Below are 22,830 nucleotides of genomic sequence, written 5' to 3'. Positions count from 1 at the left end.
GCATGGCTCCTTCCTACAAGAAGGACACTGAAAGGTGATCCCCCGCAGCCCCAGCACCATGACTTTTCACCTCTGCATCTTTGGCCCATTGCTGCGTGAAGCCACTCCAAAGCTAAAATCCTTCTTGCGGTTCTGGACTAAGGGGTTTCACACCAACCCAGATCCGTCACAAAGTCTTATTTTTTTGTTGTTGTTGTTGCTATATTTTTTTCCTCAAAGATGATCCCATGGCTATTAAGAGTTGCTGTGGCAGCAAGACCCTTTAGTCAGGATGGGGGGCCCACTATGGGACCAGGACCTCTCTATAAAGCAGTGCAGAGCTGATGGAAGTGCCTTTTTCAGTTGTCACCCCCATCTTCCTTTCTCCTGCCAGAAATAAGTCAGCAACAGGAAGGGAGAGCAAGAGGAGAGGGGCAGAGCAGGACAAGGGGACTGGTAGAGAGCAGGATGAGATCTTTGGAGGTGCCTCCCTGCAGAGAGAGGAATGACTTAGGCCTGGATGTAGCCTGAGGTGCTTATGTGAGCCAAAATAGCCCCTTCGCAGGCCTGGAAGTAGTCTGAGGTGCTAATGTGGGCCAAAATAGGCCCTTTATAGGCCTGGATGTAGCCTGAGGTGCTACAATGGGCCAAAATAGGCCCTTCATAGGCCTGGATATAGCCTGGGGTGCTAAAGTGGGCCAAAATAGCCCTTTCACAGGCCTGGATGTTGCCTGGAGTGATAATGTGAGCCAAAATAGCCTTTTCATAGGCCTGGATGTAGCCTGAGGTGCTAACATGGGCCAAAATAGCCCCTTCAAGTTCCTGCTCCTCAACAGCTCCGGGCTGAAGTCTTCCCTAGCATGAGACCAGTGCCTGCAGGGAGCAATTTGCCTCCTTTGGAGCTAGACAGCTGAAAGAAGAGAGCTGAATGCCCATGAATGCCTGGCCTGCTGCAATCCTGTGGGAATCCTGGACTTGGACTTCAACATCCCAGCACTGGGATGGTGGGGCCAAGGAGTGGGGCTGGTTGGAAGTGGTCTTGGGGGTCTCATGGTTTGGGGACAGCCTTCAACAGCACCACTAAAAGCTCTTCCAGAAACCACGGTCCCTGCTTGGAGGCTTGTTGGGTTTCATAGGCCTCTAGACACAGCCCTCATGGAAATATTTGTCACCTTTCTGCTCACCATACAAATTCTTTTCTCCTCTATTTTACCTACTCACAGCAGAGAGCGGCATCTCTCTTGCCTCCTCCTGGCAGTCTGGGAATCTCCAAGCCCTTTCTAATTTAAGCCGAAGATTTCAAAGGCCTTTATAAGCATTTTTCTCTCCTGATTTAAGGAAACAGATACAAAAAGCAAATGGCATGCCCGAGGCAGAGCAGGACATAAATATTTATTACCCAGCTGAGCCTCGCTTCACTCTTTGGTCAGCTTTTCCAAGGAGCCGGCTTGTACATCAATAAATCCGAAACATGCTTTTTTTCTTGTAATAATAAGCCACAAGCAAAGAGCTGCTTAGGGAAACAGGGGCACATCTGCTTTGGGGTTTGGCCCGAAACATCTGGGAACAGAAAACTCTTCCTAGCTGTTTGGGTGTCCTTCGGGGCTCAGGTGGGACCCTTCCCACCAGCAGGACTGCGAGGACTGTCCCCTCCTTGGTCTCCCAAGAGTCTCCCCAGCCACAATGGGGCATGCACAGTGCAGGAGGACCAGAAGCCCTGCACCTGCAGCTCTCTGCAGGGCGTTTTGGGAATCGCTGGTGGTTTCTCACCAGGAAACATCCCGTCTCCAAGCAACAGAGCCAAACGGGTTAAAAGCCTCCTTTGCTTTCCAAAGCAGACAAGGCCTGGAGACAAAGGATAGTGAAGGGGAGGGATGCAAATAGCACCTGAGCCAGTTTTAGCTCAATGAAAGCAACCGGTGTCTTTAGGAAAAGAGCCCTTGGGGTTTCACCAGAGCTGTGCGGTTTGTATTGACTATGGAAAACGGAGTCTAAAAGCTGTAAATTCCTTATAGCTTGGCATGTTCCTAGGGCCTGACAAAGGGGAGGATTACTTTTCAGCTAGCACCTCTGATTTGCTTTTGCCAAGAGTTGCTTTTACTTTTTATTCTGTAATTCTTGGGCACGGTGAGCTTGGGGATTTGAAATGCCCCTTAGACAAGCAGGCAACGCCTTTGTATGTGCGCCGGTGCTTTCGTAGCAGATCAGCTTATTGTTTAATTCAGTCTGTTAGCTGTATTACTCTGTATCCTGGTTACAACAAGACCCTTGGTTTTCTTGGGCCTCCCATGAGATGATTTCTTTGTTTACCTGAGCGGCTTGTGAGTTCTGCAAGGACTCTTTTTTTCCCCAAATTTCTGAAATTTTTCCATGCGGAAAATTGCAGGGTGGAATTTGATGCACGTGTCATGTCAAAGGTGCAGCCCGTGCACCTGCTTGGAGGCAGAAATGCAAAAACGAGGTTGTGTTTCCTTTCTCATTCATCCAGGTAAGGATATGCAAGGATGCACATGGACACTTGTCTGCCTCATCCATCCACCCAAACACCCGTCCATCCACCCTTCCACACCCCCAATCCCCCACTCAGTCATCCACCCACCCCATTATCATCCCACCCATCACTCCATCCATCCACCTATGCCTCCATCCATCCCTCCATCTCTCCATCCATCCATCCATCCATCCATCCATCCATCCATCCATCCATCCCTCCATCCCTCCATCCATCCTCTGGCAGAGGTGTGAGCCTGCTTGTGTGCCCCAGTGAAACACCCATGTGCTGTTTGCATGCCTCCATGGCTCACACCGAAACCCACCCAGCCCTTTGCACGCCCAGCAGGCACAGCCTTGAGCTTTATCTACACATTACATATTTTGAATCATAAAGCCACTCCTCAGAAAAGCCTTTTTCCTCCCACCTCAGCCAACACTGCTCCCACAGTCTCCTTCCTTACATCTCTCTCCTGCTCTCTCCTGCAGTTGCTTCAGCAAGAAGGGTGGTTGGATTTTTCTTTTCCAAAGCTGTAGTGCTGGAGGAGACTTGCACATGGTCCCTTCAGCTTCATATCATCAGCAAATACAAGTGTCCTGCCCTTGCTTGCCCCTTCTTCTTGTCCCCACCTGCCATGCACAGGGGTCTTGTAGGCGAGGGCGCAATAAAGCACGTGTGGTCATGCCTGGCTCACATGCACAAGTGCCCAATGTTCTCTAGAAGCACCTAAATATTGTGAAATTTGAAGGTGACAGGCACATGAAGGCAGAATTCTGTCCTGACGGGAGTTTAACTCCTAGATTTGGGTGGGGAAAGCTTGAAACCCTCACCATCTAACCACGTGGTGACTTTCACATTGGCACAAAGCCGGTGACACCTCCCAGCACTGTCCCTCTCCTCCCCGTGCCACTGCACGTTGCACAACCGCCTATACTGTAAGACTGGGTAAATATTGACGGGCGACTTTGCACTTTGCATTCGCCACTTGCCGAGCTTCCTTCTCCTTCCGAGGCACACACGCAGAGCCAAGATGAACATCGAGTTTGCTCCGCTCTCTCTGCCTTTGCAGAGAAGGCTTCAGACCGCGTCGGTGGTCCAGTGGGTCTTCAGCTTCCTGGGTCTAGGTAAGAGGCAGCTCCTTTTCCCTCTCCGAGAAACCAGAGCAGCTTTTTCCCCAACCCAAGAAGACTGAAGGTCTGGGATTGAAGGAGAGGGGCATTTAGGGAGCCTGAGTGATTTGCAAGCCATGTTAGGACAAGTGGCTAGCAGCAGAGGCTGCACGCACATGCCTCTGTCTTGCAGCATGGGTGGCTCCGTCTTACCAAAGCATCTCCTTTCTCCTCCTTGTTTTTGTCTCTTCCAACCACCGATCACAGCATGGTGGCCCCAGGCTGCGTGTATGTGCTTGGGCATATCTTCAGGTTTTATGCAGCCTTTTGGGGGTTTCAGCTTCTCCTGCTCCTTGGGTTTAATGTTTTCCTGGTCTAAGGTGCTGCCCCACTCAGCATTAGTCATGAGAAATGACATTCCTCTGCCTGTGGGGTGGTGCAATGGGAAGAACATGGGGACTCAGCTTTGCAACCCTGGGAACTGAAACCCCACTTTGTACAGACCCTGCTGCCTACCCCAGAAGGGCAGGTTTTGGGGAAAACCCAGGCAGGTTGGAGAGGAAACACAGCAGCAACCTGGGCCCCTGACAAACTCACTGCAGGGGCCATGCTTCATGTTCAAACACACTGCTGTGTGGAGGGCATCAGTTGCTGTTGGAAATGAGAGATGTGCAGTTATGGATAGGATGGACCAAGCAATCACAGAATCGGTAAGCTTGGAAAAGACCTCCAAGACCTTCTGGTCCAACCATCCCCCTACCACCAATATTACCTACTAAACCATGTGCCTAAGGAAATGAGAAGATGGGAGAGACAAAGCCAGCTTATTAGAGGGTGAAAACCATCCAGGGTGATCAGGAGCCAGGCTATGAGGTGGCTTCCCAGAGTTTGCCATCATCATGCCAGTTGGCTTCGTAATTTCAGATGGAGTCTGTGTAAAGCCCTCTGCTTTATCGCAGCAGGACAGTTGTTGGGCAGTCCCAACACACAGCGGCAGCAGAACTTTGGGTTTATAATTGTCCTGGCATGCAAGCATCTCCGAAATGAAGAAAGCACAGGTTATGCTTTAGAGCCTCATTAAGTTTCTAAGATGGATCCATCGAAACTCTTCTACAGACCTGGGGCTGAATGGCTACCTCTGCACCAGTGTCTGGTGGACTGGAGCACTGGGCCATACTGGTCCAGATGGTGTTGCTGCTTGCCTGCCTCATGGCACAGGCTTGGCCCCTGCTGAGCAGCACTCTGCCAGATTCTACGCTGGAGACGGCCTTGCAGGAGGAGATTTGGACGTTGGGAGAGATCTGGAAAAGAACATGAAGCCCCAGACCTGACCAACCAAACCGGGGACATTTTGGGGTGCACTCTGGCTCTCTCCCTGCCCCTGTCCCCAGGTTTCCTTCCATGGTGCCTGGCAGGGATGGGAGGTAGTGGAGATGTGGCCGTGATGTTAAGGGATGTAGAAACCTGTCCCTGTGTTCCAGCATGGATGCAGCCAGGGCTTAAGGAGTGTTAATGGTTATTTTCCAGCAAAACAACTTGATTCTTAGGTTTGCCCCTCCTTGGTACCAGGAGCAGGCTGGCACTTGACTTTTCAGTGATGGAGATGACTGCTGGAGCCAGCTGAAAGCCAGAAGATGGGCAGAAAGGAGAAACCCTCTGTGGTCAGAGGGTAACATGGAGCTGCTCAAAACATGGGTTCTGCCTCCTGCAGGGAAATGCGGCTTGCTACAGGTGAAGATGTGGTGCTTAGGGACATGGTTTAGTGGGTGACAGTGGTGGTAGGGGAACGGTTGGACCAGATGGTCTTGGAGGTCTTTTAACCCCCAGGCACAGAGGCCAGCCACTCCTCGAGCAATGCAGGACTGCCAGCTGCTCCTCTCTTGCTGAGGTAGTGCCATGCTTCCTTCTGCTGCCAGAAAAGGGCTCTCAAAAACACACAGCCACCTGCTGCCAGACATTTCTGCAGCCCTTTGGCTGGAGATTGCCCTTCGGCTGCAGCACCGCGGGCTGCTGTTGCCATGGCTGTGCAAATGCATCCCCACAAGGGGCTCGTTCATCCTCTACTGTGCTTAATTTGGATGCTGATGGTTGCTGGAAGGGGATTTCATGGTGCAAGGATGGGTGTAGGGTGTGGGGTAGGGACCCTGTTGCCTTCCCTGCTTTCCCCTCCCAGCACAGACCAGTGCCACCTCCTAAGGCGATGGGGCTAAGCTTCTGCAGGGCACTGAAATCGTCAATTTGCTCCAACACTTCCCCCAGCCTCTCTCATGCTTGGGCACGGGCACCTTTCCAGACACACCACGTGGAAGGACTCGTGGCCGAGGCCACGCTAACCAGCCCCTGGCAGGGGCAGGAGTCCTGTGCCCGCTGTCTTTCCGGAGCCAGCACAGCACACCCAGCCCTTGAACCCTTCCAGTCTGCAAAGCTGGCTCAAAGGGCGTGCAGTGCCAGCGTGAGTCAGCCCCTTGGTGGCTGGGAGTAGCCCACAGCCTCAGCTCATCTGTGCTGAGAGCTCTGGACTGGCACTGAGGACCACAACGTGCATCTTGCAAATCCTCCTGGTAACTGCAGCATGAGTCTGACCTGCTCTAGGGCTGCTGCAATGCCCAAAATCTCTTTCCGAAGGCTGCTGTTCCCCTTATTTGAGGCTGAATGAGAAAAATTCTGGGTGAGCAGCAGTGCTGGGCCCAGCAGCTCTTTGACTTGGCCCTGTGTTGATTTGGCCAAAAAATTCTTTTGTGTGCTTATAGCTCAGGACTCACATGGAGCCCATGGCACGTATGTGTGTTGTATGTGGTATGCCCATGGTTTTGGTGCAGCAGGGTTCACCTCTCTGCCAAGCCAGCAGCAGTGGTTGCCCAGACAAGTGTTCTTTTCCATCTCTGTAGCACCTCATCTCCCTTCGGAGATGCATCCTGAAACCTCTGTACCCATCTGCTCAGCAGATAAACCCTGCAGAGCATGCTCATCTGGTTCCTGTTTCCCTCCAGAGAGGGACTTGCAGCTCACATTAAAGCTACTTAACCCAGGATGCCCACCACCAAGCACTTCATTTTTCCTTCAGGAGGTCCCTTTCTTCGAGGAAAACCTTCCCAGAAAAGTGCCCAGCCTGCAAGGGGAGCCAAGAGGGCCATCACGCCTACGTGGATGTGCCTTCTCTTTGCTGGCTTCCCTCTGGCCGTGGAGATGTGAGGTGCCAGGTCCTGGACAACAAAGTGTCCACGCACCTCACCATGGACAAGGGCAGAGAAACCTCCTGGCACCCGGCCTGAACAGAAAATGAGAGGTTTAGGGTCTGCATGGAGCTGTCCTTGCCAAGGGCCCTTTGGTTTTAGGTTGAAGGGGTGTCTCCTCACTCTCCACGGCAGTGCAGGTAGGGCTGCAGAGAGTCTCAGCCCAGCCTGGGATTATCTGGCCATTTCCAGATAACCAAACTGATGTGATTGCAAGGACACGGTGCCCTCAGACCCATGACGATACCTGCCTCGAAAGGTCTCATAAAGACATAAGCCATTTCCATACCCTGCCAGTTCTGGGTCTCCACGGGGCAATATTTGCACAGAACACTCTTTTTAGCACAGTTTGCTGTGCGTGGCTGGATTCCCATGAAAAGTCCAGACCTGCAGAAGGAGGAGATGAGGATCAGGTCTGCCTGATCCAGCATCGCTTACCTGGCCCCACACCCCCAAACCTGCTCATTCCTCCTGGTTGTGCCAACGTGGCCTGAAAGATGGGAGCTTGGGGCTGGGAAACAGGGGGGCTATGGGGCAGAGAGGTGGGTATTGTAGAGATGCTATGGCCAAATACTGGAAATAATATTCCCCTCCCTTTCCCTTAAAAAATAACGTAAAGGCAATGTTATAACCACATCCCACTGCCACGTGTGTGCCTGAGGCACCTGCAGTCCCCATCCTTGCTGGGTCCCTGGCTCTTCAGAGCCCTAGCACCTGACGGGGCCCAAAGACTGGTTTCAAATGAACTGAGGACTTGCAGGTTTCTCCCCATCCCCATCACGACGCAAGCTGCCATCGCTTCCAGAAGCTTTTCTGAGACCTGACGGCCCTTTTTGGACTGCTGCGTGGGCACAGCGGGTTGTATGTCGGCTGCAGTTTGGCCCCAGAAGGGAGATATCTGCTGAGGTTCCCTGGCCAAGGGCCTAATGCCATGTTCGTTATATCCTTTAAAGTGTACGCCTGGCAGGGAGCCCAGAAAATGACAGTTGTTTGTAGGAAAGCAGATGCCAAGGAAAATAGGGCTGTCATCTGCGCAGCTCTGAAGTGGTTGCTGGTCGAGGGAAGGGCAGGCAAGAAACCCTTGGCTTTCCTCATCTTCCTCGATTCAGGAAAGTCTGGGGGTCTGCAGGAACATAAATAAATCTCAGTCCTGCAGCATGATCCTTCCCTCTAGCCCTTAACTCAAATAGTCACAGGATTTGGCCCTTTCTCCTGTGGGATGTTATTTTTCAGTGCCTTGTGAGTCGGGAGTGCTCTGCTTGTGTTGAAGAGTTTGAGGACAGGACACACGGGTGTCTGTTAGCAAGTCAGGGCCGTGCTGGCACAGGAATGGGTGCTTCTCTTGCAGCAAGCAAAACGCCATCAGATTTTACAAGCACTTAATATTGAGTGAAGGTCACCGCGTGCAAATTCCGCCCTGCCAAAAAACATTGCATCACAAATGAATTGAGGGAGAAACTAATTACTATATATTGCAAGATAAAGCCGAACTTGGATGATAAGTGCATGGATCTGGACCGGAGCCACTCCTCCACCTTGCAGGGCATACCTTGAGCTTTGCACGGTGTGATAAAAGGAAAATCAGGCATTGCACAGCTTTGCAGCAGACGTGATGACCTGGCTGGTAGGTGCAGTACAACCTGCAACCTCCCCGAGCAGCGCTTGTGTGTCGTCTGGACCTTGGAGCTTCCTTTCATGTTGGATGCTGTTTTCCATGAGAGTTATAAAGATTGTGGCTGGGGCATTTCAAAGGAGTGGCACCAGTAGCAGCAGTTTGTCCTGACCTGGAGCTTTGAGGAACTGTGCAGAGCTCTGCAGTGCTTCTCCATGCTCTGCACCCAGGTGCCTGCCTTGCCTTCCCATTCAAACACTGCTCCCTGCAGTGCTTCTGCGTAGATGAGGACAAGAAAATCCCAATTCAGCTTTAAGAAGGTTTAGGATCCTGTCAGATTATTCCTTTTATTATTATTATTATATATATTATATATATATATATCATTTTTTTCCCAGTAGGAATTATCAGTGCCATCATGCCAGCAAAAAAGTGGTGTTTATTTGTTTGAACACACAAAGCTCCGGGATCAGGGTGACTTATGACAAAAATAGACTGCAGACCGAATCTACTTATCCTTATCAAGATATTCTCTTCCGATGAGAACACGTGAAATGCTCCCAAAACCTGAAAGAGGTCAGGCATCAGGGACAGCATCATAGAAAAACACATTTTTTTGAGAGAGAAAACTGCATCGAGGTGCATCCCTTGGTCCCTTTATAGTAAAAGCAACGACGAATTAAAAGGAGGTCTCAATATATAGCATCATATACCTCTTCTCTGGCAGAAAAAACCACCACCCACAGTGTAACCTATGAGCTGGGGAAGGCGAATGTGGTTTTTAGCTCAGTCTTTCCCTTCCCTGACAGCACCCTAAAGAACAGGGCCACCAAGGCTTCCACGGGGGCTGATGGAGGGGACACAGCTCTCCTATTTCCCAGGCACTTTGTAGGGTATCTGCTTTACCCGGTGGCCACCAGTGCTTCCCAGTTTCTGTGCAGACACACGGTGCTGGGCTCGGGTGGTATTTGATATGCCAAGCGATGCTTGTTGGCACACAGACTTTTCTTCTCTTGTTCCCCTGCTAAAACGCAGGGCGAGAGGGAGGCAGGAGGTAGAGGACAACGCTGAGCACTGACTGGAAGCAACTCAGGAAGGTCTTTAATGACTTGGGAAAGTCCCAAGTCATTAATGACTTGGGGAATGAAGTAGAGCACGCTTATAAAATCTGTGATGACACCAAGCTGCAAGGACTGAAAATCCTCTTCAGGCCAAGATTAGGGCTTACAGTGAACCCAAGAAGTAGAGAAAAAGGCCCAGAATCAATAAAAAAAAAATCAATAAAAAGTAAACTCTTATACATGGGAAGATAAAAATAAAATAATCGTGGACAGTAATTGAAAATGAGGAAACCATGGCTCAGGACAAAGTGGTCGGGGCTGTGCAGACAGGACATAGTGCCCTGGTTTGCTGACATCGCAAAATGCCAGGTGCTGTCTGGGGATGTTAACAGGAGCAATGGGGTAAGACATGGACGTTCATACGGCAGAGGTTGGAGCAAAGGAATGGAGATGGGATCTGCAAGACCCTCTGCAGACAGAGGTCCGTCAGTCTGGAGGGAAGAGGGGGAAATAGATGGAGAAATTTGGAGAAATAGATGGCTCTGCAAGGACTGGAGTTAAGCTGCTCTGCAATTCCTGGGGCAGATAGTAAAAGAAGAAAAACCACCTCTTTGCATCAAAGGTGCCTTACACTGATAAAATAATCCAGCACTGAGCACAGCTCAAGCTTGGGCTTCATGTATGGGCCAAACAGACCAAGTCCCTTCAGGAGAACCAATTCTAACCATTCCCACCTAAGTCAGTGCCCCGACTCACCGCTGATTTTCTCTCTTTCCTCCCAGCACAGTGCTGCATAGCTCTCTTCATCGGCCTCTTGTTCACGAGATTTTGGCTGCTCAGTGCCCTCTACGCCGCGTGGTGGCTCACGGACAGGGAAGCGCCCAGCAGAGGAGGGAGACGGATCCAGCTCTTACGGAACAGCGTTGTCTGGAGATACATGAGGGACTACTTCCCTGTCACGGTAAGCGCCGCCAATCCCTTTGGCTTTTAGGGATTTTGGGGGACCAACCTCTAAGGGCCAGCCTCAGGACCTCCTTTGTGCTTGGAGGTGGGTCTGGGGGTATCCGCTGTGGCACAGGGAGGAGGAGGTCAGTGATGAAGGCAGGAGGCAAAAATTGTCCTCCCAGCTCTCCGAATGACTGCATGACCCAATATCATCCCAATCACATCCTTTAATCACCTGTCTTTTACACACCCATTTAACCTTGCTGCATTCTAGCTGATAGGAACATCTCCCCTGGCCCATTTCCCATGGTATATTGCAATTCACCTGCTCTTCTGGCTGCACACCATTTACCCAGTGGATGCAGAGATAAATTTTGACCAAAAAGCTTTGGTCAAAAAGCTCTTTTTTTTTTTTTTTTTTTCCTTAGGCTTTTGATCAAAGCCTAAGAGGTTGTATCTTCCTGCAAGGTCAACCTTCTCCACTGGAGAAGAGGCTGGATGGGCAAAGCAGAGGTGTCCTGGGCCATGTCACAGAGATGCCATTCCCCTGAGAGGCACTTTCATGACATTTCCTGACTTACCTTAGTGCATGTGGCAGGCTTTTGCCCTCAGTCTTTATTTAGTTTCCCCTCGGCATGACATGTATGCGTGGACCATGATGAAGTCCTGCCTCAGCACCATCACAGGTCTGTGCATAGCTGAGCAAAGCAACAGCAGCATCCATGGGTCATGCAATAGAGAGAGTTTTTAGGGTAGATCAAGCTACGCTTCACTCTGGGAATTTACAAGATGATTCCTTTAAGGAAACATTGCAGTTGAGTGTCAAAGTCAGCACTGTCCAATGCCCACATTTCCCTTGCAACTTGTGACTTGCTGCACAGGGAATCCTTCTCTGGAAGGCATCTTTTAGTGCATATCCTCTAAAATGCTTGGACTGGACTGCTGCTGCTACTGCCCTTTCTTGAAAGACACATGATAAAGCAAGCCCTGAAAGCAAGGAGATTAATTTAGGGCAGAAATCAGAGCTGAACAACAACAACAAAAAGGAATAGATGGGGTCTGTCTGGATCTCTCTTACCATTTCTGAATAGATGCAATGCATACTTGTATTATAACAGCTCGCTTGGGCACATCTGCCCCCAAAATAATGGTGCCTAAAGTGTAGCTTCTGATGTTGTATAACCCCATTTTGCAAGCCACAACTCAGTACGATACTGAGCCCAGTGCTGCAGGTAAAATGTGGGCTTTGCCACACCACAACCCTGTTGCACAGACAGTGTGTCCCAGAAAACATTGCTCCTTGTCATCAGAGTGGAAACATCACTCGGTTCTGGAGGAACCACCTCCAGAATACTCCAAAATCAAATGTTGCACCAGGAAAATCAGAGCTTTTTGATTTCTCCTTTATTCCGCTCCCCTCATTTTAATTTTCATCCCATCCTGATATGCCTCTTAGGGTGGTGAAGGTGAAGAAGCAAAAGGCAGTGCTGGCTGTGACCGTGTCCAGTTAGTGGTAGTGTGCAAACTGGGATCGCCTCTCACCAGATCAGGGTAAAACTGGTAGAAATAGATGTGCTGGGTTTAACTGGACCACCACCCTCTCTCTCCACTGTTGGAGATTATTTAATTTTGTACTAGAAGCTGGCAAATGCCAGCCAGACTTCTCCAGACTTCTCCAGGCCCTTGTCCAGGGCCCTTATCAGGAGCTTTTGCAGTGATTTAAGGGTTTCTGGCTGAGCTCCAAGGCAAGTCCCCCAAAAGTACACCATAGTCTCCTGGGGAGGAATGGGAACCCAAGCCAGGAGAGCTTCTGGTGGATTTTACCATAAGGGACAGGTAGTGCATTGCAGCATTTAATAGGAAACACCAAATGGGTTCCCAAGTAATTATTTCAAGGTTAGAATTGCTGTGAGCTATCCACGTGGCTCTATGCAATATATATTCTGTCATCTGTTTCTGGCCATAAGCCTCTGTTTGAGCAGTGTCAGACCAACCTCTCTGCTAACATATCGCTGACACCTGAACCCAGAGACACCTCTTCTGGCTGTGTACAGCCTCTACTGAGCATCACCCTGGGCTGTCCGTCTGTCCTTCCCTCCCTGGGTGGCACTGCCAGGAGGAAAGACCAGCAGAGGGAGCATGGCTACTGGTTTTGGCTGCAGCTCGCTGGTCCTGGGGTGCAGACAGGCAGGGTTTCATAGAATCACAGAATCATTAGGGTTGGAAAAGCCCTCCAAGATCATCTGGTCCAACCGTCCCCCTACCACCAATGTCACCCACCAAACCATGTCCCTAAGCACCACGTCCAACCTTTCCTTGAACACCCCCAGGGACGGTTGGAGGAGCCTTTGTCCTTGCTGGTATAGGAGAAATCAGAGGGTGCCCAAAAAAGCACGGTGGAAAACTTGCCTTGTTTCAAACCCCACCTCCTATCTTTTTTTTCCCCACCTGAAAACCCCAAATGTGCTTTCTTCCTTGTGTGGCAAGACATTTCATTTCATACCTCTGAGCATGAGGTGATTTGCTCCTAGCAGCGTGGAAATTAAGCACTTTAAAGAAACCTTGCTTTTCCATCCCAGCTCTCACAAGGAGCTGAGCTTGGTCTGAGCACACCCACCCATACTCTCCCCCCTGCCAAAAAAAACATCAAGGATGGGGATAAATTGGGAGCAGGATTTGGGGGGGCCTGGATGGGGTGGGCACCCAGCACCGTGGGCTGTGTTTGTGCGTAGATTGAGTTCGTTCAGCCCTGGAGGATTAGGTATTCTGGGAAGATTAAATGTGGCTCCTAATCCTCCTGGATCCCCACTGCAAACAGCGTGGTCAAGTGTCAGGGTTTGGAGGTGGGGAGGCAGCAAGAGCTGCCTGCGCCGCTCTGCCCTCTGGTATTTCAAGGAGGGGATTGAAACGCTGTTTTTACAGGATCTCGGGGCATGTTTATGGCTGCGGAAGTGAAGAGAGGTTGGGATGAGCATCTGTTTTCTGGGGATTAAGGCAGAGTGAATTCGCACTTTGCTGCAGCAAGCATCTGCCACGCAGGAGCGTGCAGGCTGTGAGCGCGGGTGAGGAGCACCCTCTGCTGATCCTAGCTGTGCAGAAGAAACACTTTGCTGCTCGGTTTTGCTCCTTGGAGCTCAGCCTATTTTAGTTAGGTGGTTGGCAATTGTAGGATCAGACAGGACCCGAATGAGTTTGGGTGATTTTTAAAGGCAGGTGAGAAAAAAAAAAAAAAGCGTGGAGAATCCAGGGGGGTGCCCAAGACCTTTTCCAGAAAGGTTATTTCTGCTTCATCTCCCTGTATTCCAATATTCCAACCCTGTTCTAGTCTTTTTTTTTTTTTTTTTACACAACCACATGATATGCCTGCAATACATGTTGAGCTCAGCTGGGTCTTAGAAGTGGGGAAAATATCCCAAAATGAATCTCTCCAGGCAGTGTGTGGTTGAGCAGGTATCCGTTGATGCCTGCTAGGGGTTGATGGTGCCTGCAGAGAGATTTTGGATCCTGTGGATGGCCCTACCTGTGCTGTGTTCAATCAGCAGTCAGTAATGTGTCTGCCACTGCCAGGTCTCTGCCCAAACCCTTATCTCCATTCGCACATCTCCTTCTCCACCAGAAGGAGCATCTGTTGTCATTGTGGCCCCTTTATCATGAAGAATACACCCAGTGCTGAAGTAAAAACAAATTCCTTCATCGTGTGGCCAAGAAATCGCACATCTTCACTGCTTCTTCTCCCCAGCCCCAACCCCTCCAGCCAGAATAAGTAAGCTCTTTGGTAACCTCCTCTGAGAAGCACCAGGGATGTGCAGAAGCGGAGGACTTAGAGGGACAAATCTCATCTTTGTGTGCTGTCATCATTTACAGCAACCCTGGCAGGCTCCATCTTAGCAGCTTTATTTGGGGCAACCTGAGAGGTTCCTGCTGTGTGGAGAAGGTCCCTGTGGACTTCACGGCACTGTTTTCCCCTTGTGGGGAGCCAAAGGAGATTTCTGACCGACTGTGGGGTTGTCTAAGTGCCAGCTGGACCTGGTTATCCACAGCATCTGGCAGAGCCTCAACTTCTGCCGTTGTGCTTGGCCACTCGTTGGCTTTCTTTTTGTTGTTGTTTGCGGAAATAAAACGCATCACTGGAGACTTTGCAGCCCCCTAGGAGCTCTGCTTTGGGATGGTTCCATCCCTTAGCTCATTCATTCTCACAATTGCATAAACCGTGACTGGGGTTATTGGGGTGCGTTGTGGTTCTGGGTACGTAGGAGGCATTGCAGGGTGGGAGAGGTCCAAGCCCCCATGAACCAGGGCTTGCCAGGGACGTTCTCTTTCTTTTCCTGGGAGCACGGTACTATGTGTAACTGGGGAACTTGTGTCATGGCCCGTGACGTTAAATATAATTTCTGATTTTCAGTACTCGTGGCTATTCATTTGACTTCCTTCTGTTGGATAGAGGAGAGAAGAAGGCAAACACAGCGCACAGCCAAGTGACCCTGAGCCACCTCTCTCCCCTTTGCTGAGGAGCTTCTCCGTCCCATGACTTGGCGTTCTCCTCTCTGCCCCCAAGTGTCTCTGGTATTGCAGCTCCTGGAGAAAACCCCAGTGCCCAGAGCCACCTTTTTCTCCAGTTATCCCTCTCAGACCCCCTCCATTGCCAGGACCCGAACCCCATTTGCCCGGGGAGCTGCTGGCAGTACTCATTCACACTTTCTTTGCTCTCCCACCCCTGGGTGACTTGCCCACCTCTCTTCTTGGTGTAATTCCTCCTTCTTTGTTCCTCTGGTGGTTTCATCCTGCAGAGACACTGACTGCATGCCTCCTCCTGTGGGAGATGCTCTTTGGAGGTGCCTGGTGGACAGCAAGGGACCTGAGGATTTGCTTAGGGTAAAACTGAACAGAAGTTTACCCTGCTCAAGAGCAGATTGATTAATGGATATAACACCATTGAAAGTGGAGTTTGGGGTCGGGAGGGATAGAAATACAATAGCAACTCTGCAATATCTGCAAGCACCCATGCTCGTTGCAGCCTGGCTCCTTCTAATTCCCCACTTAACCACTTCTGGCTCCCTCCAGCCCTACAGACAAGGCTGGCTTTGGGGCTGGAAATTGCTCTGTCCCCAGGACACGCTGGTGTAAACCTCTGGGCTCAGGGAGGGTTATATTTTCACACCAGCTTCCCGCTTTTTTGCATTTGGAGCAAAACAGTCCAGGCCACAGGTGACACCCAAAAACCCCCAGCCACATCTCGAGGGGTGAATTAAAACGTCCTCGTTAGACCAGCGCTGAACTCCTGTGCTGATACAGCCACTCAGAAGCCCTAATTCCAATTAGCTTAATTCCCCTCCAAAATGAATTAAAAATCCAAAACAAATACCAAACAAAGGCCACATTAATTCCAGCTAAGAGCATCTACTAGGGAAGTTAATGCGGTTTAACTAATCCAGTTTAAAATTAAGTATGCCTGAGATCCTCACCACTACGTGGTCTCTTATCAGAGCTGAAGTTCTCCGCGTGCAGCCCCCTAACGTGGCTGAGGATGGCACGTGGGGCAGATCTCAGCACTCCTCTGCAGGAGCTGGGGGATCTGGGGCAGGGGTTCGCCCACGTCTTGGACCCGCATTTGTGTAGAGAGAGTAAGGGGAGGGTCTGCTACCAAGAAGTCACTGGGAGCAATGAACAATTGCAGCTATCAAAGCATTTATCCATGAGGAAGGCTAAAGTAGACCCCATCCTTCAAATTCAAATTAAAGTTTGAGTTGCGAGGGCCATGATAACCGCAGATCTGGAATTGAGAAGGCTTTCTGCCCTGCATCCAAACCTCCTAAGTCCACCACTAAAAGCCAACAGCAGCTCTTTGCCTTCAGGCCACGGGTCATACGCGTTAGCTTGGCACCCATCAGACACCACTGGGATCAGAAACTGGTCTCGCCCTACTAAGAAAACTCCGGGCCAAGATCTCGTCTCCCTTAGATGTTTGCACACAGACCGGCTTGGCTGCACCCTCGAGTCCTTTGGCAATGATTAAAGGTTCAACTCACCCAGAAAGCCCAGGGCAGCAGGCGTCATCCGGCGGGTGCAGAAGTGACAGGAGCCAGGAGGAGGAGGAGAGTGCCACCCCTCTGCACCTCAACCCCAGCCCCACAGCCCCCATGCAGCCCAGTTAAGCATTTTGGGGCCAGAACAGACAAAATGTGGGCCGTGTGGCATCAGGTATTAACTTCCCTGGAGGAGAGGGAGCAGCCTGTTTTGCGTGACCTCTGGCAGGAGGAGGAGGAAGGAGCAAACAAACAGAAGGACAAACCAAGTGGGAGGATTGAGTTACTGTGTTAAAGAGTTTCCAGAAGGGTGGTTTAGCATTCAGGGGACTGACCTATGGCTTAAGGGACATTGCCCAGGTCTCTTCTCTGTGACAGGTTTCCTTTCTGACCTTGTTCGAGCTCTTTGGTTTCTCAGTAAGCTCTGGCCCAAACCATGAGCAGACGCTGTGACAAGGACGGGGACCTTCTCTCCCCTCCGGTTTACAAAGCTGGAAGAGGCAATTAATTCAGCAAAGCCACTCAGGCGTGGGCAGTGCTGCTGCAGAAACATCGACCGGATCCATCAACCCTTGAGCAACCAGGCTCCTACCCTCCTATTGCCTGCGGCTTAGAGCAGGGAGCTGGATACGTGGATTAGGTTCAAGCCCCATAACACATGGGTGGTTCTAATGGCCCAAAGCTATGGTTGGTGGGGATACAGATTTACCGGCATTGAGGCCACTAGGGATGCAAAGATTCACATATCAGAAGCAGATGTGCTATCCAGGAGCATCATTAAAACAGCTGGGGTTGCTTTTAGCTTTGTTTGTGACCATAAATACCTTAAAAAGTTAAAATAATGAAAAATAAAATAAAATAATATGGTAATGCAGAGAAAGATGAAAAATCTGGCAGCTGAAAATAGGTATGCACTGCCACAGATAAAATACATCACAGGGTGATCTCAATGGAAAGCATCAAGAGGAAATATGAGCACCCAGAAATAGAGCTGGGAATGAACTGCTTGGTTACGTGTAGCAAAAGCAATTCCTCCTGTAAGCCTCACTGGCTGCTGGTTTGAAAAATGGTTTTAAAAGCTACAGTGCTGTCACCCCCATAAATTGGAGTATGGCTGCAGTCCCAGGACATAGCCTCCCTCTCTCCTCTCCTCTCCTCTCCTCTCCTCTCCTCTCCTCTCCTCTCCTCTCCTCTCCTCTCCTCTCCTCTCCTCTCCTCTCCTCTCCTCTCCTCTCCTCTCCTCTCCTCTCCTCTCCTCTCCTCTCCTCTCCTCTCCTCTCCTCTCCTCCATTCCTCTTTCCCTGCTTCTAAATCACACGGGGATGAAAGGCAGGAGGTCAACGATGAGTGCAGGAAGCACTGAAGCGAGCTGAAATCACTCAAAAAACGAGCACATCGTGGCGGGGGCTCAGCACCGCAGCCCCCGTCTGCCCACCTCCGCACCCAGGCACCGTTGTTTGCTCGCTCCCCTCATTAGGAGCAGGCACAGGCAGACAGTCAACAGTGCTCTAGGACAGGTGGGAAATTGGCCGCGATGTGAAAAGGTTAAAAACAGACCCTCGTGACTCTCACCCACTCTCTGCCACAAAGCGCACGCACCATTAGCTGCAACCTGCCTACGGATGGGAGCGGGGCACTCGAAGGGTTGGCGGGGTGAAGCACACCGAGGTTTGTTTCTGCTTGTCCCGGAGTGCTTGGGGCTGTCTGGATGTTCCTGATGGCTCTGTAAAAGGGGCAGCCTCAGCACCGACAGCACCAGCAGGAGGGGTGTCACACCAGTCCTTACCCTCCAGGCAAGTCCAAACCCTGCTTGTCCCTCGTCTCTGTTTATTCACCTTCTCTCCAGCTGTGCCACCCATTCTCCTTCCCAGTTTCCAAAAACGCTTTCAAGTGGCCAAGTATTTTGGATTGCCGCTCAGCCAGCCCCCAGGGGCCAACCCTGTGCTGCACAGCACCTGCAATCAGCCCGTCCCCAGAGCCCGAGCACAGGCATTTCCCATTCCAGGAAAAACTGCAGCAACCGTGGGCATCCATCGCTTTTTGATGGACCCATCGATTGATTCCTTTGGGTTACTAACACAGGCACAAGAGGCTGGGTTCTTGCAGGTGTTCCCATATGGTAATAAATCCCTCATTTTGTCCCCTGTTAGCTCCGTGAGAGCTGGGGGTCTCTCCCCACGATGTACAAAAGCACCCTCTGGTAACTTGACGTGTTTCAGGATGGGAAGATCATTACTGGGGTGGTTCTGGTCATGGGGTGGTGGTCGTAGGGGGAAATAATCACCCCCGTTTCACTTTCTACATTTTTTTCCCTTATTGGAAAATGGACAGGAGGAGGTTTTAAAGAAAAGAGGTTCCCACCAGCATCGAGGCCAGATGAAAGCAACACGGGCTTTGAGCAACCAGATCTAGTGGGAGGTGTAGATCATCCAGTTGGGCTAGGTGATCATTGAAGGCCCCTTCCAACCCCAATCCATGAGTCTATGATTAAAGAATTGTGCCACTGGAACAGTCATTTTGGGCCACAGGGTGGGGAGAGATATGAAAACAGGAAACAAAATACATCGCAGGGAAAAAAAAAATGGAGTTTTTCAGTTGACCTTTCCCAGCAGAAGGCATGGTGGGTGCCAGGGCCCCCCTGAGAACCCCGCTGCCTGCTCTCCATAGCCAATGCTCCATCCCCAAGGTGACGGCACTAACCCATGGCCCATCCCTGTGCCCAGCTGGTGAAGACAGCGGAACTGGACCCCAGGCAGAACTACCTGATGGGATTTCACCCCCACGGGGTGCTGGCCGTGGGAGCCTTTCTCAATTTCTGCACAGAGGCCTCAGGATTTTCCACGCTCTTCCCGGGCATCACCCCGCACCTGATGATGCTCTCCTTGTGGTTTCGTGTCCCCTTCCTCAGGGACTACCTGATGGGTGGAGGTAAGCAGGACAGCAGTGGGATGAGTGGGTGAATCGGGTGATTTTTTGGGGAGGGAGTGAAGGGTGAAAGCACCAGGGAGGCTTGAGACGATCAAGGGAAGAATTTGTCTCCATCTGTGGCCAACCTGATCCCTTCCATGGACGTGGGTGCTGGAGGTGGCACCCAAAATCTCTCTAAAGTTAAATAGCAAGTTAATAGTTATTAATTAATAGTTAATAGCTGTGTTGCAGAACCACAGGGCAGGAGAGGAAGAAATGAAGAAGAAATGAAAATTTATTGGTTTTTTAACATCCGTTTTATTTTATTAATTTATTGATTTTTTTAACATTTTTTAACAATATTTTCTGTTTAACCAAAACAACATGGTTTTGTTGTTTCTGAATTAGAGATTTCTAATCCATGTAAGCAAATAACATCAGGGGGCCAAACTCTGCACCAAATGTCACTTTAAAATAGCAACAGGCACTGAAATTCCTGTGTGTTTTACCTAAAGCCAACATTTCACTGACTCTGGAAGGATTCAGGGTGGGACATGGTTTAATCTGACAACAAGCCGAAACAGATTTTCCCTGCAGCTAGTTTTCAGCTTACTTTTTTCCTATTTTTTTTCCCCTGTTCCTCACTTGTAGGCCAGACAGCAAAGGAATAATCACATATTCACGGGGCAAAGCCATGCATGAATCCAGCGCCGTTCTGGGGAGTTGGGCTAAGATTTACTGGAGCGTAGGAAAACTGTGCAAATAAATACTGAGCACCTCTCCAGAGCTGGATAATGGGGAAAAATGGGAGGAAACCACAGCTAGCCAGGTTGTTAATTTTTTCTTCCTTTCTGCCTCCCAGGCCTTGTGTCCTCCGATAAGGAGAGCGCATCCCATGTGCTGCAGAGGCCAGGCGGGGGGAACCTGCTGACCATCATCGTTGGCGGGGCACAGGAGGCTCTGGATGCCCGGCCGGGATCCTGCACCTTGCTGCTGAAAAATAGGAAGGGATTTGTTCGCGTGGCCATCGAGCACGGGTGATGAAAGGGATGGGGTCAGGGGGAGCTTGAGGAGGGGTGCTCTGGGCTGTGGGCGGTCACTGGGATGTTCCTGGTGAGTTGGGCAGGTGGTGAAGGGTTTTGGGGATGGGTTTTGTTAATCTTCATGGCCACATTTTGGGTTTGTCTCCCCACAGCACCCCGCTGGTCCCTGCCTTTTCATTCGGGGAGAACGACCTCTTCGACCAAGTGAGCAACCCCAAGGGCTCCTGGCTGCGGCGAATCCAGCACCGGCTCCAGCAGGTCATGGGCATCTCCCTTCCCCTCTTCCATGCAAGAGGCATCTTCCAGTACAGCTTCGGGCTGGTCCCCTACCGCCGGCCCATCTGCACCGTGGGTAAGTCCCTCCCCAGCACGAGGTTGGCCAAAAGGGGGGATCAGGGATCTATCAACACCCTGCTAAGCTGGGGCACCATGACAGAGAGCACAAGATGCCATGGGCTAGCAATTTGTTGGCAATGGAGCATCTCCAACTGCTCACCCATCTTGGCTTTCCACCCTAGACATAGCTTTTTATAAAAAGCTCCTGGTTCTGGGACAAGGTTTCCCTAAGATAGCAAAATTCCCCAGCAAAAGATACAAAGAAAATCTTAAAAATGTAACTGGGGAAGAGCGCCTGAGCCTGAGGGCAGCTCTGGAGGCTGTGATGTGATGAGTTCAGCTGAATGTGGTGTTGGAGCTTCTTCGTGATGTGACGAGTACAGTGGTGTTGGAGCATGGTCAGAGCAAATGAGATAGCACAGAGGAAGAATAGTACATGGGTCCCTGCATACACTGCTCTGGGACCCAGGCTTGGTCTTACTGCACAACCCAACCCATCTGAACTGCACCGAGAAAGTGTCAGAGCAAATATTTTGCCAACCCCAGCCCCAGCACACCTTCTGGGTATGAACCCCCATGGTAGAGTTGGCTAGAACTTCCTCCAAGCCAATTCCACAAGCACAAGTAGGACAACACCGACGTGGTTTGCAGGTTTGCTCTGCACCGAGTGCAGGTGCAGCCACAAACCCCAACCTACCCCCGACAACAAACCCCATGAACAAGCAGGGCTGGTTTGACCAGAGACCATACCAAGCCTCAAGAAAATTGTTGGTTTTGTTGGAATTCCACCCGGTTTCCACAACTGCATGCTTGGATCCTCAGCGCTGCTGATGGTCTGCGAATCAGCCTGATTACAGCGGCTGTTTGGAGAGGTCAGAGCTCACCCCACTGATCAGGTTTGACAGCCAGCAATTACTTCTAATTGTTTTACAACCCAGTTGGATTGTCTCAATGGTTTTACAGCAGTATCACAAAGGATCTTCATTAGGCTGATGAGGGGCACTGTTACCCGATGATGGAGCCCTCTGCCGCTTGGCAAACACAATTAGGGTAAGAGCACAGAGCAAGAGAGGTAGCTCAGGGCCTTCCCTGTCCCCTGCTGCTGGTGGCTGTGGGAGATGAGAAGGGTTTCTTCCAGTGCTGACAATCAAATTATTTAATTTTGCTCTGGAAAAAAGAAGTATTTGAGATGTTAGGAATAGCTGTAGGGAATGTATAGGGATGCAACGCTTTTCACTCCAAAGAGCTTTACAGAGAGTATCCACCGACTTTGCAGATGGGGAAACTGAGGTAAGGAGAGATGTGACCCAGGAGAGCCGGGAGCTGAACCTCCATCTCCCCACCCCCTTGGCTGTGCTGTCTCCCAGAGGAGACACGACTGGTCTTATTGATCTGTCCACTGTGTCCTTGGGAAGGTGGGACCCAGCTTGGGCTAAGGCATGCAAAGCACGCAGAGGGACCTGACCGAATCTTTGTGCTCCCTTTCCAGTTGGGAAACCGATCCCAGTGCAGAAGAAGCACAAGCCCTCCGAGGAAGAAGTTGATCGAGTCCATCAGAAATACCTGGAAGAGCTGTGCAAGCTCTTTGAGGAGCATAAAGCTAAATATAACATCCCAGAAGACAGTCACCTTGAATTTATATAGAGCTCCTCACTGAAGGTGGAGTCGTGGAGACCAGGCTCCAAGTTTTCCCCCATCTCTGGGACTACTTCGCATCCTCCCTTTAGTCACAGGTAACATGTGGGCCATACAGCATGGGGAGAAGGACTTGGTTTTCCCAGCATTTGCGTGGGGTCAGAAGCAGAGTTTTCATTTCTTCTCCCTGGAGGACACATAGAAGATAACACAAAAGCAAAATCGTGTTTGACGAACCCAGCACTATTGAAACCCCCCAGCAGAAAACCAACACTTCCAGTCTGGCTTGCAGGCCAGTTTTTGAAGATATTTCCAGGCAGAGATGAATTACTGTTTCCTTTGCATTTAGTTCAAGTTTCATTTTCACAGCCTAGCTGAGAAAAACGTCGTGCTGGAAAAAGTCGATTCCTCAAAGATATTTAAAAGGATATAAAGACCTTTACTAGAAAATAAAAT

General features: G+C 50.5%; 1 protein-coding gene across 1 annotated transcript; it reads left to right on the top strand.

Moving 5' to 3' along the window:
* The first annotated feature begins 3,500 nt into the window (after positions 1-3,500).
* Positions 3,501-22,545, top strand: MOGAT2 (monoacylglycerol O-acyltransferase 2). The gene is made up of 6 exons (XM_040548986.1): positions 3,501-3,594; positions 10,268-10,446; positions 19,177-19,381; positions 20,223-20,397; positions 20,556-20,755; positions 22,229-22,545. Exons 1-6 carry the CDS (start codon positions 3,501-3,503, stop codon positions 22,381-22,383), a joined length of 1,008 nt encoding a protein of 335 aa, XP_040404920.1. The 3' UTR covers positions 22,384-22,545.
* Positions 22,546-22,830: the final 285 nt, after the last annotated feature.

The sequence above is a fragment of the Cygnus olor genome, chromosome 1 (assembly GCF_009769625.2).
Source record: "Cygnus olor isolate bCygOlo1 chromosome 1, bCygOlo1.pri.v2, whole genome shotgun sequence".
In the NCBI taxonomy this organism is placed as follows: Eukaryota; Metazoa; Chordata; class Aves; order Anseriformes; family Anatidae; genus Cygnus; species Cygnus olor.
The sequence above is the reverse complement of the archived record's forward strand: the minus strand, read 5'-3'. Positions and strand labels throughout refer to the sequence as shown.